Source organism: Salmo trutta, chromosome 29 (assembly GCF_901001165.1).
Source record: "Salmo trutta chromosome 29, fSalTru1.1, whole genome shotgun sequence".
NCBI classification, from domain to species: domain Eukaryota; kingdom Metazoa; phylum Chordata; class Actinopteri; order Salmoniformes; family Salmonidae; genus Salmo; species Salmo trutta.
The window spans coordinates 12,797,335-12,823,351 of NC_042985.1; the positions used below are offsets into that span (position 1 = coordinate 12,797,335).

Sequence of the window (26,017 nt, forward strand, 5' to 3'; positions counted from 1 at the left end):
TAACTAATTATGTGACTTCTGAAGGTAATTGGTTGCACCAGATCTTATTTAGGGGCTTCATCGCAAAGAGGGTGAATACATATGCACGCACCACTTTTCCCTTTACATTTTTTTTTACATTTTGAAGCAAGTAATTTTTTTCATTTCACTTCACAAATGTCCATTACATGAAATCCAAATAAAAATAAATTTAAATCCATTTTGTAATGCAACAAAATAGGAAAAATGTCAAGGGGGGTGAATACTTTTGCAAGGCACTGGATATTCCTTATGGAACACAGGCCAACTTTAACTGTCCTCTACTCTAACTGTACTGTGCTCTTTCTCCTCTACTCTAACTGTCCTCTACTCTAACTGTCCTCTACTCTAACTGGACTGTCCTCTACTCTAACTGTACTGTCTTCTTTCTCCTCTCCTCTAACTGTCCCTCTCCTCTAGGTGTGCTTGGAGAAGATGGAGGATATCCAGTTGGCCATGGTAGTAGCCAGGCTGTACGAGGCTGACTATGAGAGCAGTTCCACCTGCCAAGCCGTCCTGTATGAGAAGGTTTTGGGCTGCCAGAGGGACGGGTCGGGGTACCACTGCACCAAACTACACCCGGACCCATTCCTACGCAGCATAGCCTTCTGGATCATGAAGGACTACACCAAGGCCTTGGACACGCTGCTAGAGTGCATCCCCAAAGAGGATGATGAGAACCCAGGTGAGTAGCATGGTGGTAGATCACACCCTCAGAGAGGACAGGGATGTTTCAGCTGAAAGCTGATGCTATATTCTAACTGGATTGATTTGCATTGACCTCTATCTATCTCTTACTTTCTCCCTCCCCTCCTTTCTCCCTCTCCCTCCCCTCCCTCCCCCTTCTCTCCCCCTTCTCTCCCCCTCTCTCTCTCCCCCTTCTCTCCCTCCCCCTTCTCTCCCCCTTCTCTCCCTCCCCCTTCTCTCCCCCTCTCTCCCTCTCCCTCCCTCTCTCCCTCTCTCTCCCCCTCCCTCCCCTCCGCTTTCCCCCTCCCTCCCCTCCGCTTTCCCCCTCCCCTCCGCTTTCCCCCTCCCTCCCCTCTTTCCCCCTCCCTCCCCTCCTCTCTCCCTCTCCCTCTCTCTCCCCCTCCCTCCCCTGCTCTCTCCCCCTCCCTCCCCTCCCCTCTCCCTCCCCTCCTCTCTCCCTCCCCTCCTCTCCCCCTCCCTATCCTCCTCTCTCCCTCCTTTTTCCCCTCTCTAACCCCCCCTAGATGTGATGGTGAAGTCGTGTAACCCAGTGGTATTTAGTTTCTATAACTACCTGAGGACACACCCCCTGATCATCCGCCGCCACTACGCGTCCCCTGAGGGTGCTGTGACATCACTGGGCCTCACCTCGGAGAAGAGCAGCTTCGACGAGATCAACCTCATCGAACGCAAACTCTTCTTCACCACCGCCAACGCACACTTCAAGGTCTTTGATTTGCTTTAATCAATCATTTAATAACACAATTCAACCATACGTGGATACAATGCATTTAGAAGCACCTGTACAGTCGTGGCCAAAAGTTTTGAGAATGACACAAATATTAATTTTCACAAAGTCTGCTGCCTCAGTTTGTATGATGGCAATTTGCATATATTCCAGAATGTTATGAAGAGTGATCAGATGAATTGCAATTAATTGCAAAGTCCCTCTTTGCCATGCAAATGAACTGAATCCCCCAAAAACATTTCCACTGCATTTTAGCCCTGCCACAAAAGGACCAGCTGACATCATGTCAGTGATTCTCTCGTTAACACAGGAGTGTTGACGAGGACAAGGCTGGAGATCACTCTGTCATGCTGATTGAGTTCAAATAACAGACTGGAAGCTTCAAAAGGAAGGTGGTGCTTGGAATCATTGTTCTTCCTCTGTCAACCAAGGTTACCTGCAAGGAAACACGTGCTGTCATCATTGCTTTACACAAAAAGGGCTTCACAGGCAAGGATATTGCTGCCAGTAAGATTGCACCTAAATCAACCATTTATCGGATCATCAAGAACTTCAAGGAGAGCGGTTCAATTGTTGTGAAGAAGGTTTCAGGGCGCCCAAGAAAGTCCAGCAAGTAGAGGTCCACCGATTAATCGGAATGGCCGATTAATTAGGGCCGATTTCAAGTTTTCATAACAATCGGTAATCAGTATTTTTGGCCAGCGTTTATTTTTTTTATATATTTTTTTTTACACCTTTATTTAACTAGGCAAGTCATATTAAGAACACATCCTTATTTTCAATGACGGCCTAGGAACGGGGGTTAACTGCCTTGTTCAGGGGGGATTTGGGGATTCGTTTTTGCAACCTTCTGGTTACTAGTCCAACGCTCTAACCACCTGCCTTACATTGCACTCCACGAGGAGCCTGCATGGCAGGCTGACCACCTGTTACGCGAGGGCTGCAAGAAGCCAAGGTAAGTTGCTAGCGAGCATTAAACTTATCTTATAAAAAACTATCAATCTTAACATAATCACTAGTTAGCTACACATGGTTGATGATATTACTAGTTTATCTAACGTGTCCTGCGTTGCATATAATCGATGCGGTTCCTGTTAATTTCTCATCGAATCACAGCCTACTTCGACAAACGGGTGATGATTTAACAAGCGCCTTTGCGAAAAAAAGCAGTGTCGTTGCACCAATGTACCTAACCATAAACATCAATGCCTTTCTTTAAAATCAATACACAAGTATATATTTTTAAACCTGCATATTTAGTTAATATTGCCTGCTAACATGAATTTGTGTCACTTCTCTAGCGTTCTGTGCAAGCAGTCAGGGTATATACAGCAGTTTGGGCCGCCTGGCTCATTGCGGACTGTATGAAGTCCATTTATTCCTAACAAAGGCCGTAATTAATTTGCCAGAATTGTACATAATTATGACATAACATTGTAGGTTGTGCAATGTAACAGGAATATTTAGACTTAGGGTTGCCACCCGTTAGATAAAATACGGAACGGTTCCGTATTTCACTGAAATAATAAACGTTTCCGGATTCGACCATATTAATGACCAAAGGCTCGTATTTCTGTGTGTTATTATGTTATAATTAAGTCTATGATTTGATATTTGATAGAGCAGTCTGACTGAGCGATGGTAGGCAGCAGCAGGCTCATAAGCATTCATTCAAACAGCATCTTCGTGCGTTTTGCCAGCAGCTCTTCGCAATTCTTCAAGCTTTGCGCTGTTTATAACTTCAAGGCTATCAACTCCCAAGATTAGGCTGGTGTAACCGATGTGAAATGGCTAGCTAGTTAGCGGGTGCGCGCTAATAGCGTTTCAAACGTCACTCGCTCTGAGACTTGGAGTAGTTGTTCCCCTTGCTCTACATGGGTAACGCTGCTTCGAGGGTGGCTGTTGTCGATGTGTTCCTGGTTCGAGCCCAGGTAGGAGCGAGGAGAGGGACGGAAGCTATACTGTTACACTGGCAATACTAAAGTGCCTATAAGAACATCCAATAGTCAAAGGTATATGAAATACAAATCGTATAGAGAGAAATAGTCCTATAATTCCTATAATAACTACAACCTAAAACTTCCTACCTGGGAATATTGAAGACTCATGTTAAAAGGAACCACCAGCTTTCATATGTTCCCATGTTCTGAGCAAGGAACTTAAATGTTAGCTTTTTTACATGGCACATATTGCACTTTTACTTTCTTCTCCAACACTTTGTTTTTGCATTATTTAAACCAATTGAACATGTTTCATTATTTATTTGAGGCTAAATTGATAGTATTTATGTATTATATTAAGTTAAAATAAGTGTTCATTCAGTATTGTTGTAATTGTCATTATTACAAATAAATAAAAATTGTCCGATTTAATCGGTATCGGCTTGTTTTGGTCCTCCAATAATCGGTATCGACGTTGAAAAATCATGATCGGTCGACCTCTACCAGCAAGTGACAGGACCGTCTCCTAAAGTTGATTCAGCTGCGGGATCGGGGCACCACCAGTACAGAGCTTGCTCAGGAATGGCAGCAGGCAGGTGTGAGTGCATCTGCACACACAGTGAGGCGAAGACTTTTGGAGGATGGCCTGGTGTCAAGAAGGGCAGCAAAGAAGCCACTTCTCTCCAGGAAAAACATCAGGGACAGACTGATAGTCTGCAAAAGGTACAGGGATTGGACCGCTGAGGACTGGGGTAAAGTCATTTTCTCTGATGAATCCCCTTTCCGATTGTTTGGGGCATCCGGAAAAAAGCTTGTCCGGAGAAGACAAGGTGAGTGCTACCATCAGTCCTGTGTCATGCCAACAGTAAAGCATCCTGAGACCATTCATGTGTGGGGTTGCTTCTCAGCCAAGGGAGTGGGCTCACTCACAATTTTGCCTAAGAACACAGCCATGAATAAAGAATGGTACCAACACATCCTCCGAGAGCAACTTCTCCCAACCATCCAGGAACAGTTTGGTGACAAACAATGCCTTTTCCAGCATGATGGAGCACCTTTCAATAAGGCAAAAGTGATAACTAAGTGGCTCGGGGAACAAAACATCGATATTTTGGGTCCATGGCCAGGAAACTCCCCAGACCTTAATCCCATTGAGAACTTGTGGTCAATCCTCAAGAGGCGGGTGGACAAACAAAAACCCACAAATTCTGACAAACTCCAAGCATTGATTATGCAAGAATGGGCTCCCATCAGTCAGGATGTGGCCCAGAAGTTAATTGACAGCATGTCAGGGCGGATTGCAGAGGTCTTGAAAAAAAAGGGTCAACACTGCAAATATTGACTCTTTGCATCAACTTCATGTAAATGTCAATAAAAGCCTTTGACACTTATGAAATGCTTGTAATTATACTTCAGTATTCCATAGTAACATCTGTCAAAAATATCTAAAAACACTGAAGCAGCAAACTTTGTGAAATTTTAACTTCTGTCATTCTCAAAACTTTTGGCCATGACTGTAATATAGTACTTATTATAAGGTGTAATGTGGCACGGCATTAAAAACAGTAGACATTGTATACTAACAGTATTTTAAGATTAGTATCATTTTTTATCTCACCTTTAATAAATAAAGGATACGTTAATTAATCTAAAAGTAATGTTACTAATAAGGAGATATATTGGGGTTAAGGTCCTGCTATAGACTAGTGTCCTGTCCAGGGGGTGTACTGTACATCAAGCTGCCTCACCATACAGAAACAGGAGATAGACTAGTGTCCTGTCCAGGGGGTGTACTGTACATCAAGCTGCCTCACCATATAGAAACAGGAGATAGACTAGTGTCCTGTCCAGGGGGTGTACTGTACATTCAGCTGCCTCACCATACAGAAACAGGAGATAGACTAGTGTCCTGTCCAAGGGGTGTACTGTACATCAAGCTGCCTCACCATACAGAAACAGGAGATAGACTAGTGTCCTGTCCAGGGGGTGTACTGTACATCAAGCTGCCTCACCATACAGAAACAGGAGATAGACTAGTGTCCTGTCCAGGGGGTGTACTGTACATCAAGCTGCCTCACCATATAGAAACAGGAGATAGACTAGTGTCCTGTCCAGGGGGTGTACTGTACATCAAGCTGCCTCACCATACAGAAACAGGAGGCTCCTGCCATGTGAGCCATTTCGGGCCTGCACAAGCCAAGGCTACTTACTAATGTTACTAATAGTGTTATTCTGTTCTCTAATAAAGGTGGGCTGTCCAGTGCTTGCCCTGGAGGTGCTCTCTAAGATCCCCAAGGTGACCAAGAAGTCAGTCTCCTCGTCCCCCCTAAGTAAAGGCTCTTCCATGGCCAACGTCAGCTCTAGCCTGCCCCTGGAGAATGGGAACCAGGGGGTCCTGGACTGGGCCTCTCCTGCCCCAGTTAAGGCCAATCCTGCCTGGGGTACAGAGGAGAGCTCAGCCACACTGGATTGGAGCCAGCCTCTGGTCAAAGTGGAAGACGATGGACTGCAGCTGGACTGGGGAGATGATAAGAACGATGATGAAGATGATGCTGATGGTGGTCTGACAATGAAGAAGACTGATGTGGAGACCAAAGCTGACGAGGGGTCTGGGGGGGTGAGACCACCTGGGCTGCAGAGAGAGGACTCTCAGGTAGGGCTGGCGACATCATCAATATAACCACTAGTCAGTATAACCACTAGTCAGTATAACCACTAGTCAGTATAACCACTAGTCAATATAACCACTAGTCAATATAACCACTAGTCAGTATTACCACTAGTCAGTATAACCACTAGTCAATATAACCACTAGTCAGTATTACCACTAGTCAGTATAACCACTAGTCAGTATAACCACTAGTCAGTATAACCACTAGTCAATATAACCACTAGTCAGTATTACCACTAGTCAGTGTAACCACTAGTCAGTGTAACCACTAGTCAGTATAACCACTAGTCAATATAACCACTAGTCAGTATTACCACTAGTCAGTGTAACCACTAGTCAGTATAACCACTAGTCAGTATAACCACTAGTCAGTATAACCACTAGTCAATATAACCACTAGTCAATATAACCACTAGTCAGTATTACCACTAGTCAGTGTAACCACTAGTCAATATAACCACTAGTCAATATAACCACTAGTCAATATAACCACTAGTCAGTATAACCACTAGTCAGTATAATTGACTGTTGAGATTACTTTAAAAGAAAACCAAGTTGATACATAAGCTTTGTGATAGTGGAAAAAGTAGAGTTGTTTTCCTTGTCTGTCAATAACGTATCATCCAAAAAGATCATTTCATTTTTTAACAAGATAAAGAATTTTCTTGTTTATTGAAAATATCTAATGTATCAGTCTAATTAAAAATGTGATTTTTTTCTGTAAGAATATTGTATAGGTATGATACTGTTAATATAGAGTTATTAAGCCAGTAGTTAAGTGCTAGACATTTCCAGAACCATCTCTGCTCTCAGGGTGAGTCTGAGGTGGACGTGATCGCAGAGCAGCTGAAGTTCCGAGCGTGTCTGAAGATTCTGATGACAGAGCTCAGGACGTTAGCTACAGGCTATGAGGTGGATGGAGGGAAGCTGCGCTTTCAGCTCTACAGCTGGTTAGAGAAGGAGATAGGAGCCATGCACCGCATCTGCAACTACAAGGTACACACACACACACACACTGCATCTACAAGGTGCATACACACTGCATCTACAACAACAAGGTACACACACACACACCGCATCTGCAACTACAAGGTACACACACACACACACTGCATCTACAAGGTGCATACACACTGCATCTACAACAACAAGGTACACACACACACACACCGCATCTGCAACTACAAGGTACACACACACACACACTGCATCTACAAGGTGCATACACACTGCATCTACAACAACAAGGTACACACACACACACACCGCATCTGCAACTACAAGGTACACACACACACACTGCATCTACAAGGTGCATACACACTCCATCTACAACAACAAGGTACACACACACACCGCATCTGCAACTACAAGGTACACACACACACACACTGCATCTACAACAACAAGGTACACACACACACACCGCATCTGCAACTACAAGGTACACACACACACACTTCATCTGCAACTACAAGGTGCACACACACTGCATCTGCAACAACAAGGTACACACACACACACTTCATCTGCCACTACAAGGTACACACACACTTCATCTGCCATTACAAGGTACACACACACTGCATCTGCCCCTATAAGGTACACACACACACTTCATCTGCCACTACTAGGTACACACACACTGCATCTGCCACTACAAGGTACACAGCTCCCCTTAAAGGACACTGCAGGTTGCAGATTTCCGCTAACTTTCCCAAAATGTCAGTTTACCTCCTGAATTGACTATATTGAAATGTAATTGACCCCAACCATGTCACCTACTAGATCCTAACCACCACGTCTCATCAGACATACTGTACCAGAACTGGATGGAGTTGAATTAAACAGTATTTACTGTAACTGTTACTGCTACTGTACCATAACAGCTTCAAGATCAAACCCTCTGTCCTCTTCTCTTCTTCAGGTGGCGGGGAAGGAGGAGAGCCAGGAGCTGGAGAGATGGGAGGATGGAGGAGGAGTAGAGGACGTGTTTGAGGAGTCCCTGGGGGGTGGCGGGGGTACGGAGGCGGGGGCGTATGAGCGCCACCAGCTGGGGCGTAGGCGTCTTGCAGCCAAGCAGCTTCATGCTGAGAGGAGGAAGGCGTGGCTGAGGAAGAACCAGGCTTTGCTCCGGGTCTTCCTGTCCTACTGCAGCCTGCATGGAGCCAAGGGAGGGGGGGTCACCTCGGTACGCATGGAGCTCATCTTCCTGCTGCAAGAGAGCCAACAGGTAGGTGCTGAAGAAACACACACACAGGTCAGACACTCTCTGTCTCTCTCTCTCTCTCTCTCTCTCTCTCTCTCTCTCTCTCTCTCTCTCTCTCTTTCTGTCTCTCTCTCTCTCTCACTCACGCTCTCTCTCTCACGCTCTCTCTCTCACGCTCTGTCTCTCTCTGTCTCTCTCTGTCTCTCTCTGTCTCTCTCTGTCTCTCTCTCTCTGTCTCTCTCTGTCTCTCTCTCCGTATCACCTCTGATATATTCTTGCTCTTGTCTCTCCTTGTTGTTATTGTCCCCTGTCCTCCCCTCCTCCAGGAGACTACAGTGAAGCAGCTCCAGTCCCCCCTGCCCCTCCCCACCACCCTCCCCCTCCTCTCAGCCAGTATCGCCACCACCAAGACGGTGATCTCCAACCCTGTCCTCCACCTCAGCAACCACATCCATGACATCCTTCACACCATCACACAGATGGAGCTGCCTCCACACCCTGAACTCATGGACGACAGGGTATGTATGGGTCTGTTAGTATGACAGCCTGGGGGTTCAAACTAAACACACATTTAAAACATACACTACTAAACTATCAACAGAAATGGAAGATAAATTCATTGGAAGATAAATCCCCACACAGCAGACCTTCTTTCATAGTCTCATGTTAGCTATTCAACGAGAAATGGTTTGTTCCTCCATGAGTGAGATGAGTGTAGTTTGTCTCTCTCACCTCTCCAGGTGAATCTCCTGCACACCCTGGCTGCCTCTCTGTCTGCCTGCATCTATCAAGCCCTGTGTGACAGCCATAGCTACAGGTACACACACACACACACACACACGTTTTGATGACCTATAGTTTGAGTTCATACTGTCATTTCCTGTTGAGATGAATTGTCATGACTATCTGATCCCGACCTTGGCTCTTTCCCATGGTACCTTGCAGCAGCCAGGCAGAGGCCAATCAGTTTACAGGGATGGTGTACCAGGGTCTGCTGCTGAGTGAGAGGAGACGGCTACGCACCGAGAGCATCGAGGAGCACGCTACACCCACCTCTGCCCCCGCGCAGTGGCCAGGTACACACACAGCTCTGCCCCCGCGCAGTGGCCAGGTACACACACAGCTCTGCCCCCGCGCAGTGGCCAGGTACACACCCGCCTCTGCCCCCGCGCAGTGGCCAGGTACACACCCGCCTCTGCTCCGCGCAGTGGCCAGGTACACACACAGTTCTGCCCCGCGCAGTGGCGAGGTACACACACAGCTCTGCCCCCGCGCAGTGGCCAGGTACACACACAGCTCTGCCCCGCGCAGTGGCCAGGTACCCACACAGCTCTGCCCCGCGCAGTGGCCAGGTACACACACAGCTCTGCTCCGCACAGTGGCCAGGTACACACACAGCTCTGCTCCGCGCAGTGGCCAGGTACACACACAGCTCTACCCCGTGCAGTGGCCAGGTACCCACACAGCTCTGCCCCGCGCAGTGGCCAGGTACACACACAGCTCTGCTCCGCGCAGTGGCCAGGTACCCACACAGCTCTGCCCCCGCGCAGTGGCCAGGTACACACACAGCTCTGCTCCGCGCAGTGGCCAGGTACCCACACAGCTCTGCCCCGCGCAGTGGCCAGGTACCCACACAGCTCTGCTCCGCGCAGTGGCCAGGTACACACACAGCTCTGCCCACGCGCAGTGGCCAGGTACACACACAGCTCTGCCAGTCACAGTAAATTAATGTCAATCTAACCATCGTCTGAGCAGACAGCTGAATGGACAACATGACTGCTATGTTTGCTGAATCTGAAGGGGAGGGGAGAGAGAGGACAAAAATTGTTGAATTGGGAGAACAGACAGAGAGAGAGAGAGAGATACAGAGAGGACAGACAGAGAGAACAGACAGAGAGAGAGACAGAGATGACTGACGGAAACAGAGAGGACAGAGATGACTAACAGCGAGAGAGAAACAGATGGTACTCAGTAATAGCAGCTCTGTAGCCTGTGGGGAATAAAACAGAAGGAGACGCGGGGATGGATGGATGTGTCACGCCATCTCTCCACTGTTAATATGTAGCAGGAATCTTATTACAGCACAAGTCTGTGGTTCTGTAGTACATATTCCTAATAATATCATTAGATCAGTCTAATGTGGTTCTGTAATACATAACTCCTAATAATATCATTAGATCAGGTTCTGTAGTACATAACTCCTAATAATATCATTAGATCAGTCTAATGTGGTTCTGTAGTACATAACTCCTAATAATATCATTAGATCAGTCTAATGTGGTTCTGTAGTACATAACTCCTAATAATATCAATAGATCAGTCTAATGTTGTGCTGTAATACATAACTCCTAATAATATCATTAGATCAGTCTAATGTGGTTCTGTAGTACATAACTCCTAATAATATCATTAGATCAGTCTAATGTGGTTCTGTAATACATAACTCCTAATAATATCATTAGATCAGTCTAATGTGGTTCTGTAATACATAACTCCTAATAATATCATTAGATAAGTCTAATGTGGTTCTGTAATACATAACTCCTAATAATATCATTAGATCAGTCTAATGTGGTTCTGTAATACATAACTCCTAATAATATCATTAGATCAGTCTAATGTGGTTCTGTAGTACATAACTCCTAATAATATCATTAGATCAGTCTAATGTGGTTCTGTAATACATAACTCCTAATAATATCATTAGATCAGTCTAATGTGGTTCTGTAGTACATAACTCCTAATAATATCATTAGATCAGTCTAATGTGGTTCTGTAATACATAACTCCTAATAATATCATTAGATCAGTCTAATGTGGTTCTGTAGTACATAACTCCTAATAATATCATTAGATCAGTCTAATGTGGTTCTGTAGTACATAACTCCTAATAATATCATTAGATCAGTCTAATGTGGTTCTGTAATACATAACTCCTAATAATATCATTAGATCAGTCTAATGTGGTTCTGTAATACATAACTCCTAATAATATCATTAGATCAGTCTAATGTGGTTCTGTAGTACATAACTCCTAATAATATCATTAGATCAGTCTAATGTGGTTCTGTAATACATAACTCCTAATAATATCATTAGATCAGTCTAATGTGGTTCTGTAGTACATAACTCCTAATAATATCATTAGATCAGTCTAATGTGGTTCTGTAATACATAACTCCTAATAATATCATTAGATCAGTCTAATGTGGTTCTGTAATACATAACTCCTAATAATATCATTAGATCAGTCTAATGTGGTTCTGTAATACATAACTCCTAATAATATCATTAGATCAGTCTAATGTGGTTCTGTAATACATAACTCCTAATAATATCATTAGATCAGTCTAATGTGGTTCTGTAGTACATAACTCCTAATAATATCATTAGATCAGTCTAATGTGGTTCTGTAGTACATAACTCCTAATAATATCATTAGATCAGTCTAATGTGGTTCTGTAGTACATAACTCCTAATAATATCATTTGATCAGTCTAATGTGGTTCTGTAATACATAACTCCTAATAATATCATTAGATCAGTCTGTGGTTCTATAGTACATAACTCCTAATAATATCATTAGATCAGTCTAATGTGGTTCTGTAATACATAACTCCTAATAATATCATTAGATCAGTCTAATGTGATTCTGTGTTGTACAAATACATTAGATTTATTCAAGCCTTCATTTTACCTATCAGTAGTGTGTTCTGTATAAATGTAATTATATGAAATGTATTATATGAATATGTCTATTTCCCCCCCTCCTCTAGGTGTGTCCTCTCTGATTGCTCTGGTCCAGTCAGCCCAGGGCGAGGATCAGCCCAAGCTCAACGTGTTGCTGTGTGAGGCTGTGGTGGCAGTTTACCTGTCCCTGCTCATCCACGGGCTGGGCATGCACGCTGGCAACGAGCTCTTCCGCCTCGCTGCTCACCCCCTCAGCAACAAGATGTGGGCGGCTGTGTTTGGGGGTGGGGCTAAAATCATCATCAAACCCAAACGGAACGTCGAGATCACTCCAGGTAACTTAGTAGACCCCTCGGCTTGTCACCCCAGACCTCCTCTCTACCTCTCTCCTCCTCTCTACCTCTCTCTTTCTCTCTACCTCTCTCCTCTACCCTTTCATTTATCCTTTGTGTTCTGTCCTCTGTTTTCTGTCTCCCCTCATCTCTCCTCTCTGTCCCCTGTTGTAACATTCTACTTAACCTTTAACCTTTACCTCTCTCATTCTCTTCCCCCCCTCCCTTGTTTCACCCCCCTTTTTTACTCATGCCTGAGGCTGTGAAATCAGACGCAAGCCCCTCCCTCCCATAACTAGCCAGGCATAATAACTCCTCCTCCCCTCTCCCCACCCTCCTCCCCTCTGTGACAGTTGATATTGAGGCAGGTAGGCCTGAGCAGGGTCCTCCCCCCAGCCCCAGTGTCACCCAGCCCCTCCACACTGATTCAGGGGACACAGCAGCACCTAGCTGTGAGTAACAGCGCTCCAGTGGGTTTGCAGTGCTGGGTGCAGTGATAAACTACAGTGCTGGGTGCAGTGATAAACTACAGTGCTGGGTGCAGTGATAAACTACAGTGCTGGGTGCAGTGATAAACTACAGTGCTGGGTGCAGTGATAAACTACAGTGCTGGGTGCAGTGATAAACTACAGTGCTGAGTGCAGTGATAAACTACAGTGCTGGGTGCAGTGATAAACTACAGTGCTGGGTGCAGTGATAAACTACAGTGCTGGGTGCAGTGATAAACTACAGTGCTGGGTGCAGTGATAAACTACAGTGCAGGGTGCAGTGATAAACTACAGTGCTGGGTGCAGTGATAAACTACAGTGCTGAGTGCAGTGATAAACTACAGTGCTGCTGTATTGCAGTGCAGTAAATGCCACTAATGTTGTTTTCCCACTCTGTCTGTTCCTCAGAAAGTTAGCTAGTGTTTTCTGCAGGGATACTATTCATTGGAAGTTCATGGTTCTCTGAATGGACAGAAAGATATCTGTCTGTCTCTGTTATTGTGTGCTGTGGTCTCATCTCATTGTATCGTGCACCTGAGTGTGTGTGTTTGTGCAGGTGTGTTTGTGCAGGTGTGTTTGCATGTTTTCCATCTCATCTCATTGTGTCATCTCTATCTGTCTGTCACCATAGCAGCAGCAGGTAAAGCTAGAACGGACTCGTCATCGTCAGTGACCTCTGAACCTGACTCAGGGACTAAGGCTAAACCAGGTACTCACTGTGTTTCAGGTCTGGGTTAACTAACAGTGCATTTCCACATAACACGATAATTCGTATAGCCATGCTTGTTTTGTCCTCATGTGGGTGCTAGCAAGCAGACTAGGCATCAACAGCCAATCCAGTAGGGGGTGGAAGCTTGAGTGAACTTCGTTTGGTCAATAGCGTTGGTATATCGCGGAGTACTTGCATAAATTTCTGCTTTCTCCAACTTTGTTCCCGCTGTATTCATGCTCGCATCGCCCAACCATCCCCCCGCCCACTTCACTTCCCTCCATTGAAAATGAATGGGGCACCGTTGTTTCATCGCCCCCATCGTGTTATGTGGCAATGCACTGTAAGGTTTAACCAGGTACTCACTGTGCTTCAGGCCTGGGTTAACTAAAGCTAAACCAGATACACTCACTGGGCTATAGGTCTGCCTTAACTAAGGCTAAACCAGGTACACTCACTGGGCTACAGGTCTGCCTTAACTAAGGCTAAACCAGGTACACTCACTGGGCTACAGGTCTGCCTTAACTAAGGCTAAACCAGGTACACTAACTGGGCTATAGGTCTGCCTTAACTAAGGCTAAACCAGGTACACTAACTGGGCTATAGGTCTGCCTTAACTAAGGCTAAACCAGGTACACTCACTGGGCTACAGGTCTGCCTTAACTAAGGCTAAACCAGGTACACTAACTGGGCTATAGGTCTGCCTTAACTAAGGCTAAACCAGGAACACTAACTGGGCTATAGGTCTGCATTAACTAAGGCTAAACCAGGTACACTAACTGGGCTATAGGTCTGCCTTAACTAAGGCTAAACCAGGTACACTAACTGGGCTATAGGTCTGCCTTAACTAAGGCTAAACCAGGTACACTAACTGGGCTATAGGTCTGCCTTAACTAAGGCTAAACCAGGTACACTAACTGGGCTACAGGTCTGCCTTAACTAAGGCTAAACCAGGTACACTAACTGGGCTATAGGTCTGCCTTAACTAAGGCTAAACCAGATACACTAACTGGGCTATAGGTCTGCCTTAACTAAGGCTAAACCAGGTACACTAACTGGGCTATAGGTCTGCCTTAACTAAGGCTAAACCAGGTACACTAACTGAGCTATAGGTCTGCCTTAACTAAGGCTAAACCAGGTACACTAACTGGGCTATAGGTCTGCCTTAACTAAGGGTAAACCAGGTACACTCACTGGGCTACAGGTCTGCCTTAACTAAGGCTAAACCAGGTACACTAACTGGGCTACAGGTCTGCCTTAACTAAGGCTAAACCAGGTACACTAACTGGGCTATAGGTCTGCTTTAACTAAGGCTAAACCAGATACACTCACTGGGCTATAGGTCTGCCTTAACTAAGGCTAAACCAGGTACACTAACTGGGCTATAGGTCTGCCTTAACTAAGGGTAAACCAGGTACACTAACTGGGCTATAGGTCTGCCTTAACTAAGGCTAAACCAGATACACTCACTGGGCTATAGGTCTGCCTTAACTAAGGCTAAACCAGGTACACTAACTGGGCTATAGGTCTGCCTTAACTAAGGGTAAACCAGGTACACTCACTGGGCTATAGGTCTGCCTTAACTAAGGCTAAACCAGGTACACTAATTGGGCTATAGGTCTGCCTTAACTAAGGGTAAACCAGGTACACTAACTGGGCTATAGGTCTGCCTTAACTAAGGGTAAACCAGGTACACTCACTGGGCTATAGGTCTGCCTTAACTAAGGCTAAACCAGGTACACTAACTGGGCTATAGGTCTGCCTTAACTAAGGGTAAACCAGGTACACTCACTGGGCTATAGGTCTGCCTTAACTAAGGCTAAACCAGGTCCACTAACTGGGCTGTATAATAATGTCTGGAACAGAATGAATGGTTTCTATGTGTTTGATTCTATTCCATTATTTCCACTCCAGCCATTATTATGAGCCGTCCTCCCCTCACCAGCCTCCACTGCCTGGGTGATCTAGTGTGGATCAGTAGTAGCTGTGATGGTGTACTATAGTAACCGTGTTGTTCCTCCATTTGTATGTTAGTTACTAGCATGTGATTGTGGTATCGTAGTTAGGTGCCCTGAAATAGTTTGTGTGCTTGATGAAAGCAACACAACTGTAATTCAACATATTTATTATTACTTATTAGATGTGATGGTAGACAAACTAATTCTGAACATCAGTTCTTCTGAATACGGTTTTGGAAACAACCTGTTGTGATCAGACATTATTAGCAGATTGTGTCAAATAAATCAATATGCTTTTGTGTTCACATTTAGACTTGATAACTTTTCTTTGAAGTCAAGTGTTCTTTCAGGATGTGGGTGAAAGGAGGAGGAGAGGAGGAAAAGAGGCTGGTGGGGGAGAATGTGGCGAGGAGAGAACAGAGGAGAGGAGAGGAGGAAAAGAGGCTGGTGGGGGAGGATGTGGCGAGGAGAGAACAGAGGAAAGGAGAGGAGGAAAAGAGGCTGGTGGGGGAGGATGTGGCGAGGAGAGAACAGAGGAAAGGAGAGGAGGAAAAGAGGCTGGTGGGGGAGGATGTGGCGAGGAGAGAACAGAGGAAAGGAGAGGAGGAAAAGAGGCTGGTGGGGGAGGATGTGGAGAGGAGAGAACAGAGGAAAGGAGAGGAGGAAAAGAGGCTGGAAGAGGATGTGGAGAGGAGAGAACAGAGGAAAGGAGAGGAGGAAAAGAGGCTGGTGGGGGAGGATGTGGCGAGGAGAGAACAGAGGAGAGGAGAGGAGGAAAAGAGGCTGGTGGGGGAGAATGTGGCGAGGAGAGAACAGAGGAAAGGAGAGGAGGAAAAGAGGCTGGAAGAGGATGTGGAGAGGAGAGAACAGAGGAAAGGAGAGGAGGAAAAGAGGCTGGAAGAGGATGTGGAGAGGAGAGAACAGAGGAAAGGAGAGGAGGAAAAGAGGCTGGTGGGGGAGGATGTGGCGAGGAGAGAACAGAGGAAAGGAAAGGAGGAAAAGAGGCTGGAAGAGGATGTGGAGAGGAGAGAACAGAGGAAAGGAAAGGAGGAAAAGAGGCTGGTGGGGGAGGATGTGGCGAGGAGAGAACAGAGGAAAGGAGAGGGGGAAAAGAGGCTGGAAGAGGATGTGGAGAGGAGAGAACAGAGGAAAGGAGAGGAGGAAAAGAGGCTGGTGGGGGAGAATGTGGCGAGGAGAGAACAGAGGAAAGGAAAGGAGGAAAAGAGGCTGGTGGGGGAGGATGTGGCGAGGAGAGAACAGAGGAAAGGAGAGGAGGGGAGAGAAGGGTGGAGGAGAAGAGTTGAGAGAAGAATGCTTTATTTCAAAATGCCAAGTTGTCGATAAGAATCAGCTCTGTAAAAAGTACTGCTACCTTGTCTGCCACACACACACACACAGACACATACACCCCCCCCCCCCCCCCCCCTCTGGAGAGCTGAGATATAAGAGTCCTTGGTCTCTCTATGTTGTATACCAGGTCACAAGCCATGCAGATTACACTCAAGGACTCAGAAGCCTTTCAACCAGCAGACAGACGTTGATTAGAATATTATTAGAAACCTCTGGCCATATAAACATTCATAACCGTTCATAACCATTCATAACCATTCTCCTTGTCTTGTCTCATCATGATATTGTATTATGAGTTATTGTGATCACCTTGACCTTATTGTGTCTCGTAGTCTGACGTGTGTGTGTGTTGTACGTGTGTGTTGTGTGTGTGTGTTGTACGTGTGTGTTGTGTGTGTGTGTGTTGTACGTGTGTGTGTGTGGTACGTGTGTGCGTCTTACGCTGTTGTCTTCGTTTGTCTCTCGTCTCAGTGGTTCCAGAGATAGTCACCCAGGATAACGGTCCAGGTTTGTGTTAAAACGTGTGTCCTGTGTCTGTCGTGTCCGCTCTCCTCTGTGTGTGTTTCTGTCTCTCTCCATGTCTTGAGCCCAGAGTTTACCATAACCATGTGACCTGACTAGGAAGACGCTGGGCCCTAACGCTAACACAGATGCTGTGCAGGGTTGCTGGAGGCAATAATCAGTTCAGTCAATTCAGTTTGTTTCCTGAATTGAATTGAAATGGAATTGAGCCTAAACCCTGGTGCTGTGCCTTCCTCCTATACCCCCAAACCTCTCCTGGGCTCTACTAGGTGATGAAGACGATGATGAGTGATCAACTCCTCTTCATCTCTTACAAGGCAGCAGTCATGTAAAAATGTTTCTATAAAAAACAAAACATATGTACTAACAATCTCTCTCCCACACCCACCATCCCCTCCCCTAGCCGTGCCTGCCCCTCCCCCGGCAGAGGATGTGGACAGACTCAGACGAAGGTTTAATATGAGGATGCTGGTTCCTGGTCGTCCAGTAAAGGAAGTCCCTGCCACCCCCCCTCCCGTCCCTGCAGAGAGACCCGCCTACAGGGAGAAGTTCATTCCTCCAGAGCTCAGCATGTGGGACTACTTTGTGGCCAAAGTAAGGCGTGATGCTGCTCCGCACAACATCACTGTATTAATACGCTCACTGACAAACCATTTGTTGGTACATACAGTCATTAAAACATCAAAATAGACACAAAACAAATAAGTTCTCCTCTCTCTCCTCCTCCCTCTCCCCCCAGCCCTTCCTGCCCCTGTCAGACAGTGGAGCTCTGTATGACTCAGATGAGAGCGGAGAGGAGGATGACGATGACGATGATGATGATGCCTTCCTCTCTGACACACAGATGACTGAACACTCTGACCCCAACTCATACAGGTGTGTCATTGTTGTGCCTTTTCCTATTTGACATCTAAGTAGAGTTCAGCTGTGGACAGCCCTTTGTGTTGGGCTGTGGTACACTGATTGTTCAGAGTATTTTCTACTAAGATTCAACACCCTGCTATGTTACCTGTAATGTCATGGTATGCTCTCTCTCTCTCTCTTCTCTCTATTCTCTCTCTGCATGCTGGGAGTGTTTGGTGCATGCTGGGAATTGTATGAGCAAGGGAGTGCGTGTGTTGTGTAGAGTTAGATATTCAGAACTTTCTTTCGGTTTTCTCTTTCTTGGTGGCATTCTTTGTTTTCTTCTGTGCATGATTAAGGTTATAATTTTTTGGTGGTGGAATTAAGTATTTTGTTTTTCGTATCGAAATTACCCTGATTTTGGCGGGGATGGCTGCCCGAATGGGGATGCCGTCCCTGTCACTTCGGCACAGCTTTAGGTGTGTTACTGAAGCTACTGTCACGGTGGAGGAGTTTCTGGTCACCGTAGGAGAGAAGGTAGGATATGAGAATGTTGCTTATGCGTCACGGATGAATAAAGCGGTGGTGGTTTTTCTTAAAGAAGAGCGTCTTGTAGATCGTATGGTTGAGCATGGTGTATTTCTTAAAGAAGAGCATCTTGTAGATCGTATGATTGAGCATGGTGTATTTCGTAAAGAAGAGCGTCTTGTAGATCTTATGGTTGAGCATGGTGTATTTCTTAAAGAAGAGCGTCTTGTAGATCTTATGGTTGAGCATGGTGTATTTCTTAAAGAAGAGCGTCTTGTAGATCTTATGGTTGAGCATGGTGTATTTCTTAAAGAAGACCGTCTTGTAGATCGTATGGTTGAGCATGGTGTATTTCTTAAAGAAGACCGTCTTGTAGATCGTATGGTTGAGCATGGTGTATTTCTTAAAGAAGACCGTCTTGTAGATCGTATGGTTGAGCATGGTGTATTTCTTAAAGAAGAGCGTCTTGTAGATCGTATGGTTGAGCATGGTGTATTTCTTAAAGAAGAGTGTCTTGTAGATCGTATGGTTGAGCATGGTGTATTTCTTAAAGAAGAGAGTCTTGTAGATCGTATGGTTGAGCATGGTGTATTTCTTAAAGAAGAGCGTCTTGTAGATCGTATGGTTGAGCATGGTGTACTTCTTAAAGAAGAGCGTCTTGTAGATCGTATGGTTGAGCAAGGCGTACTTCGTAAAGGAATGTTTATTCAAGTTACGCCACTTTTTTCTCCGTCAACAAAGGTAACGATTTCAAATGTACCGCCGTTTATTCCCAATGAGCTATTGGAGCGCGAGTTATTGCGCTTTGGGAAGTTTGCAAGTTCAATTAAGGTTGTCCCGTTGGGTTGCAAACACCCGGCGTTGAAACAGGTTATGTCGTTTCGGCGACAGGTGTTTATGTTTTTGGACTCACCGGAGCAGACTTTGGAGCGTTTAAAGTCAAGTATGACAATAGATTGTATATGGCTTATGCTAGTACGGGTAGTCAACGGTGTTTTGAGTGTGGTGATGTTGGTCATAAGCGACATGCTGGCCCGAAAAGGGAGAAGGCAGAGGGAGGGGGGCAGGTGGTCCTTGTAACGCCTGGGCCCACTGATGTAGGGAGAGGTGGTCCTCGTAATGCCTGGGCCCACTGATGTAGGGAGAGGTGGTCCTCGTAATGCCTGGGCCCACTGATGTAGGGAGAGGTGGTTCTCGTAACGCCTGGGCCCACTGATGTAGGGAGAGGTGGGCCAACAGTGGTTGAACAGCCACAAGCACCTGTTGCTGAGGAACAAGTTATCCATGTTGAGGGCACGGAGTTGCAACTTGTGTTAGAGGGAAATATTATGCAGCAGAAAAATATTGTTGTAGAAGGTAAGGATGGATCTGAAGAGCCAGTTCCTCAGACTGGTGAGGAGGTGCCCAGTATGAGTGCTGGTGTACAGGATGGGGTTCATGTGGAGCTAGGCTACCAGGTAGTGGAGGAGATGCCCACTATGAGTAACGGGGTACAGGAGGGGGTTCATGTGGAGCTAATCTCCCAGGTAGTGGAGGAGATGCCTGGTATGAGTGATGGGGTGCAAGTGAGGAGTGTTGAACGGGATGTGGTAGAAGGGAGTCAGGGGTCTGTGGCCTCAGTTGAGGAAGATCAGGAGAAGGATATGGATACCTCTTTTGATAAGATAGCAGCTGGTGAGGACTCAATTTACGATCTAGAGGAGGTAAATCGGTTTCTGGATCAGACTTTTGGGAAATCTGTCAAATTGGCAGATTATTTTGATGTTGATACGTTTGTGAGGTCAGCTGTGATGTTACAGAAGACGGTGGGGTTAGACCAGTTAAGTGAGAAGAAGCGGTTTCGCTTGAGGAAATGTGTTACTGCTGTCACAGCAGCAAAAGGTGGTGGGAAACGTGGTCAGGGTAAGAGAGAATTTAAACAATGATGTTGATCATGCTTCATAGGGTGTCTTTTTTTCTCTTTGGTTTCTCTGTGGTTTCTTCTGCTTCTCCTTTCTCTTTTCTATATGGAGGTACTAAGGGTAGGTTCTCTTTTCTATATGGAGGTACTAAGGGTAGGTTCTCTTTTCTATATGGAGGTACTAAGGGTAGGTTCTCTTTTCTATATGGAGGTACTAAGGGTAGGTTCTCTTTTCTATATGGAGGTACTAAGGGTAGGTTCTCTTTTCTATATGGAGGTACTAAGGGTAGGTTCTCTTTTCTATATGGAGGTACTAAGGGTAGGTTCTCTTTTCTATATGGAGGTACTAAGGGTAGGTTCTCTTTTCTATATGGAGGTACTAAGGGTAGGTTCTCTTTTCTATATGGAGGTACTAAGGGTAGGTTCTCTTTTCTATATGGAGGTACTAAGGGTAGGTTCTCTTTTCTATATGGAGGTACTAAGGGTAGGTTCTCTTTTCTATATGGAGGTACTAAGGGTAGGTTCTCTTTTCTATATGGAGGTACTAAGGGTAGGTTCTCATTTCTAGTTGGTGCTACTAAGGGTATGTTCTCCTTACTATATGGAGGTACTAAGGGTAGGTTCTCTTTTCTATATGGAGGTACTAAGGGTAGGTTCTCTTTTCTATATGGAGGTACTAAGGGTAGGTTCTCTTTTCTATATGGAGGTACTAAGGGTAGGTTCTCTTTTCTATATGGAGGTACTAAGGGTAGGTTCTCTTTTCTATATGGAGGTACTAAGGGTAGGTTCTCTTTTCTATATGGAGGTACTAAGGGTAGGTTCTCTTTTCTATATGGAGGTACTAAGGGTAGGTTCTCTTTTCTATATGGAGGTACTAAGGGTAGGTTCTCTTTTCTATATGGAGGTACTAAGGGTAGGTTCTCTTTTCTATATGGAGGTACTAAGGGTAGGTTCTCTTTTCTATATGGAGGTACTAAGGGTAGGTTCTCTTTTCTATATGGAGGTACTAAGGGTAGGTTCTCTTTTCTATATGGAGGTACTAAGGGTAGGTTCTCTTTTCTATATGGAGGTACTAAGGGTAGGTTCTCTTTTCTATATGGAGGTACTAAGGGTAGGTTCTCTTTTCTATATGGAGGTACTAAGGGTAGGTTCTCTCAATATTAATGGTGGAAGGGACAGGAATAAGAGGGCTTGGGTATTAGAAGTAATAAAACAGAAAAGGCTTAATGTAGTTTTTCTACAGGAGACACATAGTGATGAGGAAAAGGAGGTTGACTGGGGTATGTGGTGGGAGGGGCAGCATATACTCAGTCATGGTACTAATTTCAGTGCTGGGGTGGCAATTTTGTTTCCCTCAGGCTTAGGGGTGACTGTGGTATCTACAATAGAGATTGTCAAGGGTCGGGTTTTATTGGTCAAGGTGGATGTTATGTTTTATTTTTAATTTTTTATGTTTATGCTCCTAATGAGGGAACAGAGCGTATTGTTGGTTTTGATAAAATAAATGAAACCTTATGACAGTGTGACCAAGAGAGGTGTATGGTTTTAGGGGGGGACTGAAACTGTACAGTGGATTTTACTGTTGATCACAATGCTGAATAATCTCACCTGCGGTCAGCCACTTGCCTGTCTGGTCTACTAACTGAGTTTGAGCTTTCTGATGTGTGGAGAGTCAGGAAGGCAAAAGTTAAGCAGTACACATGGTTAAAAGTTAATGAAGGTCGTGTCAGTGCAGCAAGGTCAGACAGGTTGTATGTATCTGATCACTACTGTAGTAGGGTTGGAAGGTTAGACAGGTTGTATGTATCTGATCACTACTGTAGTAGGGTTGGAAGGTTAGACAGGTTGTATGTATCTGATCACTACTGTAGTAGGGTTGGAAGGTCAGACAGGTTGTATGTATCTGATCACTACTGTAGTAGGGTTGGAAGGTTAGACAGGTTGTATGTATCTGATCACTACTGTAGTAGGGTTGGAAGGTTAGACAGGTTGTATGTATCTGATCACTACTGTAGTAGGGTTGGAAGGTCAGACAGGTTGTATGTATCTGATCACTACTGTAGTAGGGTTGGAAGGTTAGACAGGTTGTATGTATCTGATCACTACTGTAGTAGGGTTGGAAGGTTAGACAGGTTGTATGTATCTGATCACTACTGTAGTAGGGTTGGAAGGTCAGACAGGTTGTATGTATCTGATCACTACTGTAGTAGGGTTGGAAGGTTAGACAGGTTGTATGTATCTGATCACTACTGTAGTAGAGTTGGAAGGTTAGACAGGTTGTATGTATCTGATCACTACTGTAGTAGGGTTGGAAGGTTAGACAGGTTGTATGTATCTGATCACTACTGTAGTAGGGTTGGGAGGTTAGACAGGTTGTATGTAACTGATCACTACTGTAGTAGGGTTGGAAGGTTAGACAGGTTGTATGTATCTGATCACTACTGTAGTAGGGTTGGAAGGTTAGACAGGTTGTATGTATCTGATCACTACTGTAGTAGGGTTGGAAGGTCAGACAGGTTGTATGTATCTGATCACTACTGTAGTAGGGTTGGAAGGTTAGACAGGTTGTATGTATCTGATCACTACTGTAGTAGGGTTGGAAGGTCAGACAGGTTGTATGTATCTGATCACTACTGTAGTAGGGTTGGAAGGTCAGACAGGTTGTATGTATCTGATCACTACTGTAGTAGGGTTGGAAGGTTAGACAGGTTGTATGTATCTGATCACTACTGTAGTAGGGTTGGAAGGTTAGCAGGTTGTATGTATCTGATCACTACTGTAGTAGGGTTGGAAGGTTAGACAGCTTGTATGTATCTGATCACTACTGTAGTAGGGTTGGAAGGTCAGACAGGTTGTATGTATCTGATCACTACTGTAGTAGGGTTGGAAGGTTAGACAGGTTGTATGTATCTGATCACTACTGTAGTAGGGTTGGAAGGTCAGACAGGTTGTATGTATCTGATCACTACTGTAGTAGGGTTGGAAGGTTAGACAGGTTGTATGTATCTGATCACTACTGTAGTAGGGTTGGAAGGTCAGACAGGTTGTATGTATCTGATCACTGCTGTAGTAGGGTTGGAAGGTTAGACAGGTTGTATGTATCTGATCACTGCTGTAGTAGGGTTGGAAGGTTAAGACAGGTTGTATGTATCTGATCACTACTGTAGTAGGGTTGGAAGGTTAGACAGGTTGTATGTATCTGATCACTACTGTAGTAGGGTTGGAAGGTTAGACAGGTTGTATGTATCTGATCACTACTGTAGTAGGGTTGGAAGGTTAGACAGGTTGTATTTATCTGATCACTACTGTAGTAGGGTTGGAAGGTTAGACAGGTTGTATGTATCTGATCACTACTGTAGTAGGGTTGGAAGGTTAGACAGGTTGTATGTATCTGATCACTACTGTAGTAGGGTTGGAAGGTCAGACAGGTTGTATGTATCTGATCACTACTGTAGTAGGGTTGGAAGGTTAGACAGGTTGTATGTATCTGATCACTACTGTAGTAGGGTTGGAAGGTCAGACAGGTTGTATGTATCTGATCACTACTGTAGTAGGGTTGGAAGGTCAGACAGGTTGTATGTATCTGATCACTACTGTAGTAGGGTTGGAAGGTTAGACAGGTTGTATGTAACTGATCACTACTGTAGTAGGGTTGGAAGGTTAGACAGGTTGTATGTATCTGATCACTACTGTAGTAGGGTTGGAAGGTTAGACAGGTTGTATGTATCTGATCACTACTGTAGTAGGGTTGGAAGGTCAGACAGGTTGTATGTATCTGATCACTACTGTAGTAGGGTTGGAAGGTTAGACAGGTTGTATGTATCTGATCACTATTGTAGTAGGGTTGGAAGGTGTGATACTATTCCTGTGGGTTTCTCTGATCATCATATTGTTACTGTTGATATTCCCTTGTCCTGTCCACAAAGGTCATCACCTAACTGGTATTTTAATGTTAAATTGTTACATGATGTCATGTTTTGTGAAAGGTTTTTGTTGTTTTGGGAAAAATGGAGGGTTACAAAAGGGAATTTTGAGTCCTTGAGACAATGGTAGGAGGTTGGGAAGGCCCAAATACGATTCATTTGTCAACAGTATACTGCTCTGTCTCGAATTGAAGTCAAAGAGACTATCAAGGCCCTTGAACAGGACATCAAATCTATTGAATTGAAGCTGCTCACTCAGAACGACCCTGGAATAGTCATGAACTTACAGGACAAGAGACATTAACTGAGGTTGTTTCTGCATGATAGAGTGAAGGGTGCCTTGATTAGGTCTCGTTTCGCTTCCCTCAAGGATATGGATGCTCCAAGCGCTTTCTTTTTTAACCTAGGACAGTCGACACTGCAATGTAAACAGATGGTCTGCCTTCGTCTCCCTGATGGGAAGGTGACCACGGATGACAGTGAAATGCGTCAACATGCCGTAGATTTCTACTCTGTCCTCTATAAGGCGGAGGATTGTGACTCTGTGTACTGAACAGTTGCTACACGGTCTTCCTTAATTGGGACCTGAGCAGAGAGTCGCATTGGACTCTGACATTACACTGCAAGAGCTGTCCACAGCAGTTATGCAGCTCTCAACAGGCCGAGCCCCTGGCATCGATGGTTTACCATCTGAGTTTTATAAGCACTTTTGGGGGTCTATTGGGGAGGATTTTTATGAAGTGGTGTGTGAATCTTTTCATGAGGGTTCTCTTCCTGTATCCTGTCAATGTGCGGTGCTTTCACTGTTGCCAAAAAAGGGGGATTTGTCTCTCATAAAAAATTGGAGACCTGTTGCTTTGCTGTGCGCAGAATATAAAATTGTTTCTAAATGTCTCTCAAACAGGTTGAAAGAGTATCTGGGATTGTTGGTCCACAAGGACCAGTCCTACTGTGTACCTGACCGCTCTATTGTTGACAACTTGTTTCTAATAAGAGATGTTTTAAGCTGTAAGCTGTCTGATGTGAATGTGGGTTTACTTTCTTTGGATCAGGAGAAGGCTTTTGATCGTGTGGACCACCAGTACTTGTTTTAAACAATGAAAGCCTTTGGGTTTGAGGATGTTTTTTTTGTCTTGGATTAAGCTGGGGCCTCGTGTATGGTGAAGGTGGTGGGTGGTTTGAGTTGCCCCATCCCTTTCCAAGGAGGCATTAGGCAGGGATGCCCAATTTCAGGGCAGTTATATAGTCTGGCGATTGAACCAATGCTTTGTTTTTTAAGAGCGAGGCTTACTGGTTTCTCTGTGCCAGGTGTAATGAAGGGTCCCACGATAGCACTGTCTGCATATGCAGATGACGTGACAGTTTTTATTACAGGGCCTGAGGATGTTAAGGTTCTCTCAAACGCTCTAAAGGTGTATGAGAGGGCCTCCTCAGCTAGAGTCAATTGGGGAAAGAGTGAAGCGCTGTGGGCAGGTCAGCTTCAGATGGGGTCTGCTCCACG

The 26,017-nt window shown here is 45.1% G+C and overlaps 1 protein-coding gene across 10 annotated transcripts in view; it reads left to right on the top strand.

The window, feature by feature from the left end:
• The window catches only part of LOC115166945 (dmX-like protein 2), a 105,946-nt gene that overhangs the window by 45,656 nt on the left and 34,273 nt on the right, over positions 1-26,017 (top strand). For 3 of the 10 annotated variants that reach the window (XM_029720905.1, XM_029720907.1, XM_029720912.1), the window contains 12 exons: positions 439-703; positions 1,230-1,432; positions 5,642-6,046; positions 6,860-7,060; positions 7,992-8,297; positions 8,600-8,791; positions 9,014-9,090; positions 9,219-9,349; positions 12,050-12,298; positions 13,415-13,492; positions 17,726-17,916; positions 18,062-18,198. In XM_029720905.1, coding sequence (XP_029576765.1) covers positions 439-703; positions 1,230-1,432; positions 5,642-6,046; positions 6,860-7,060; positions 7,992-8,297; positions 8,600-8,791; positions 9,014-9,090; positions 9,219-9,349; positions 12,050-12,298; positions 13,415-13,492; positions 17,726-17,916; positions 18,062-18,198 — 2,435 coding nt within the window. Of the gene's footprint in view, positions 1-438; positions 704-1,229; positions 1,433-5,641; positions 6,047-6,859; positions 7,061-7,991; positions 8,298-8,599; positions 8,792-9,013; positions 9,091-9,218; positions 9,350-12,049; positions 12,299-13,414; positions 13,493-15,800; positions 15,827-17,271; positions 17,371-17,725; positions 17,917-18,061; positions 18,199-26,017 lie in introns of those variants that run through there. The other 7 variants (XM_029720908.1, XM_029720910.1, XM_029720915.1 and 4 more) reach the window with 5 other exon arrangements.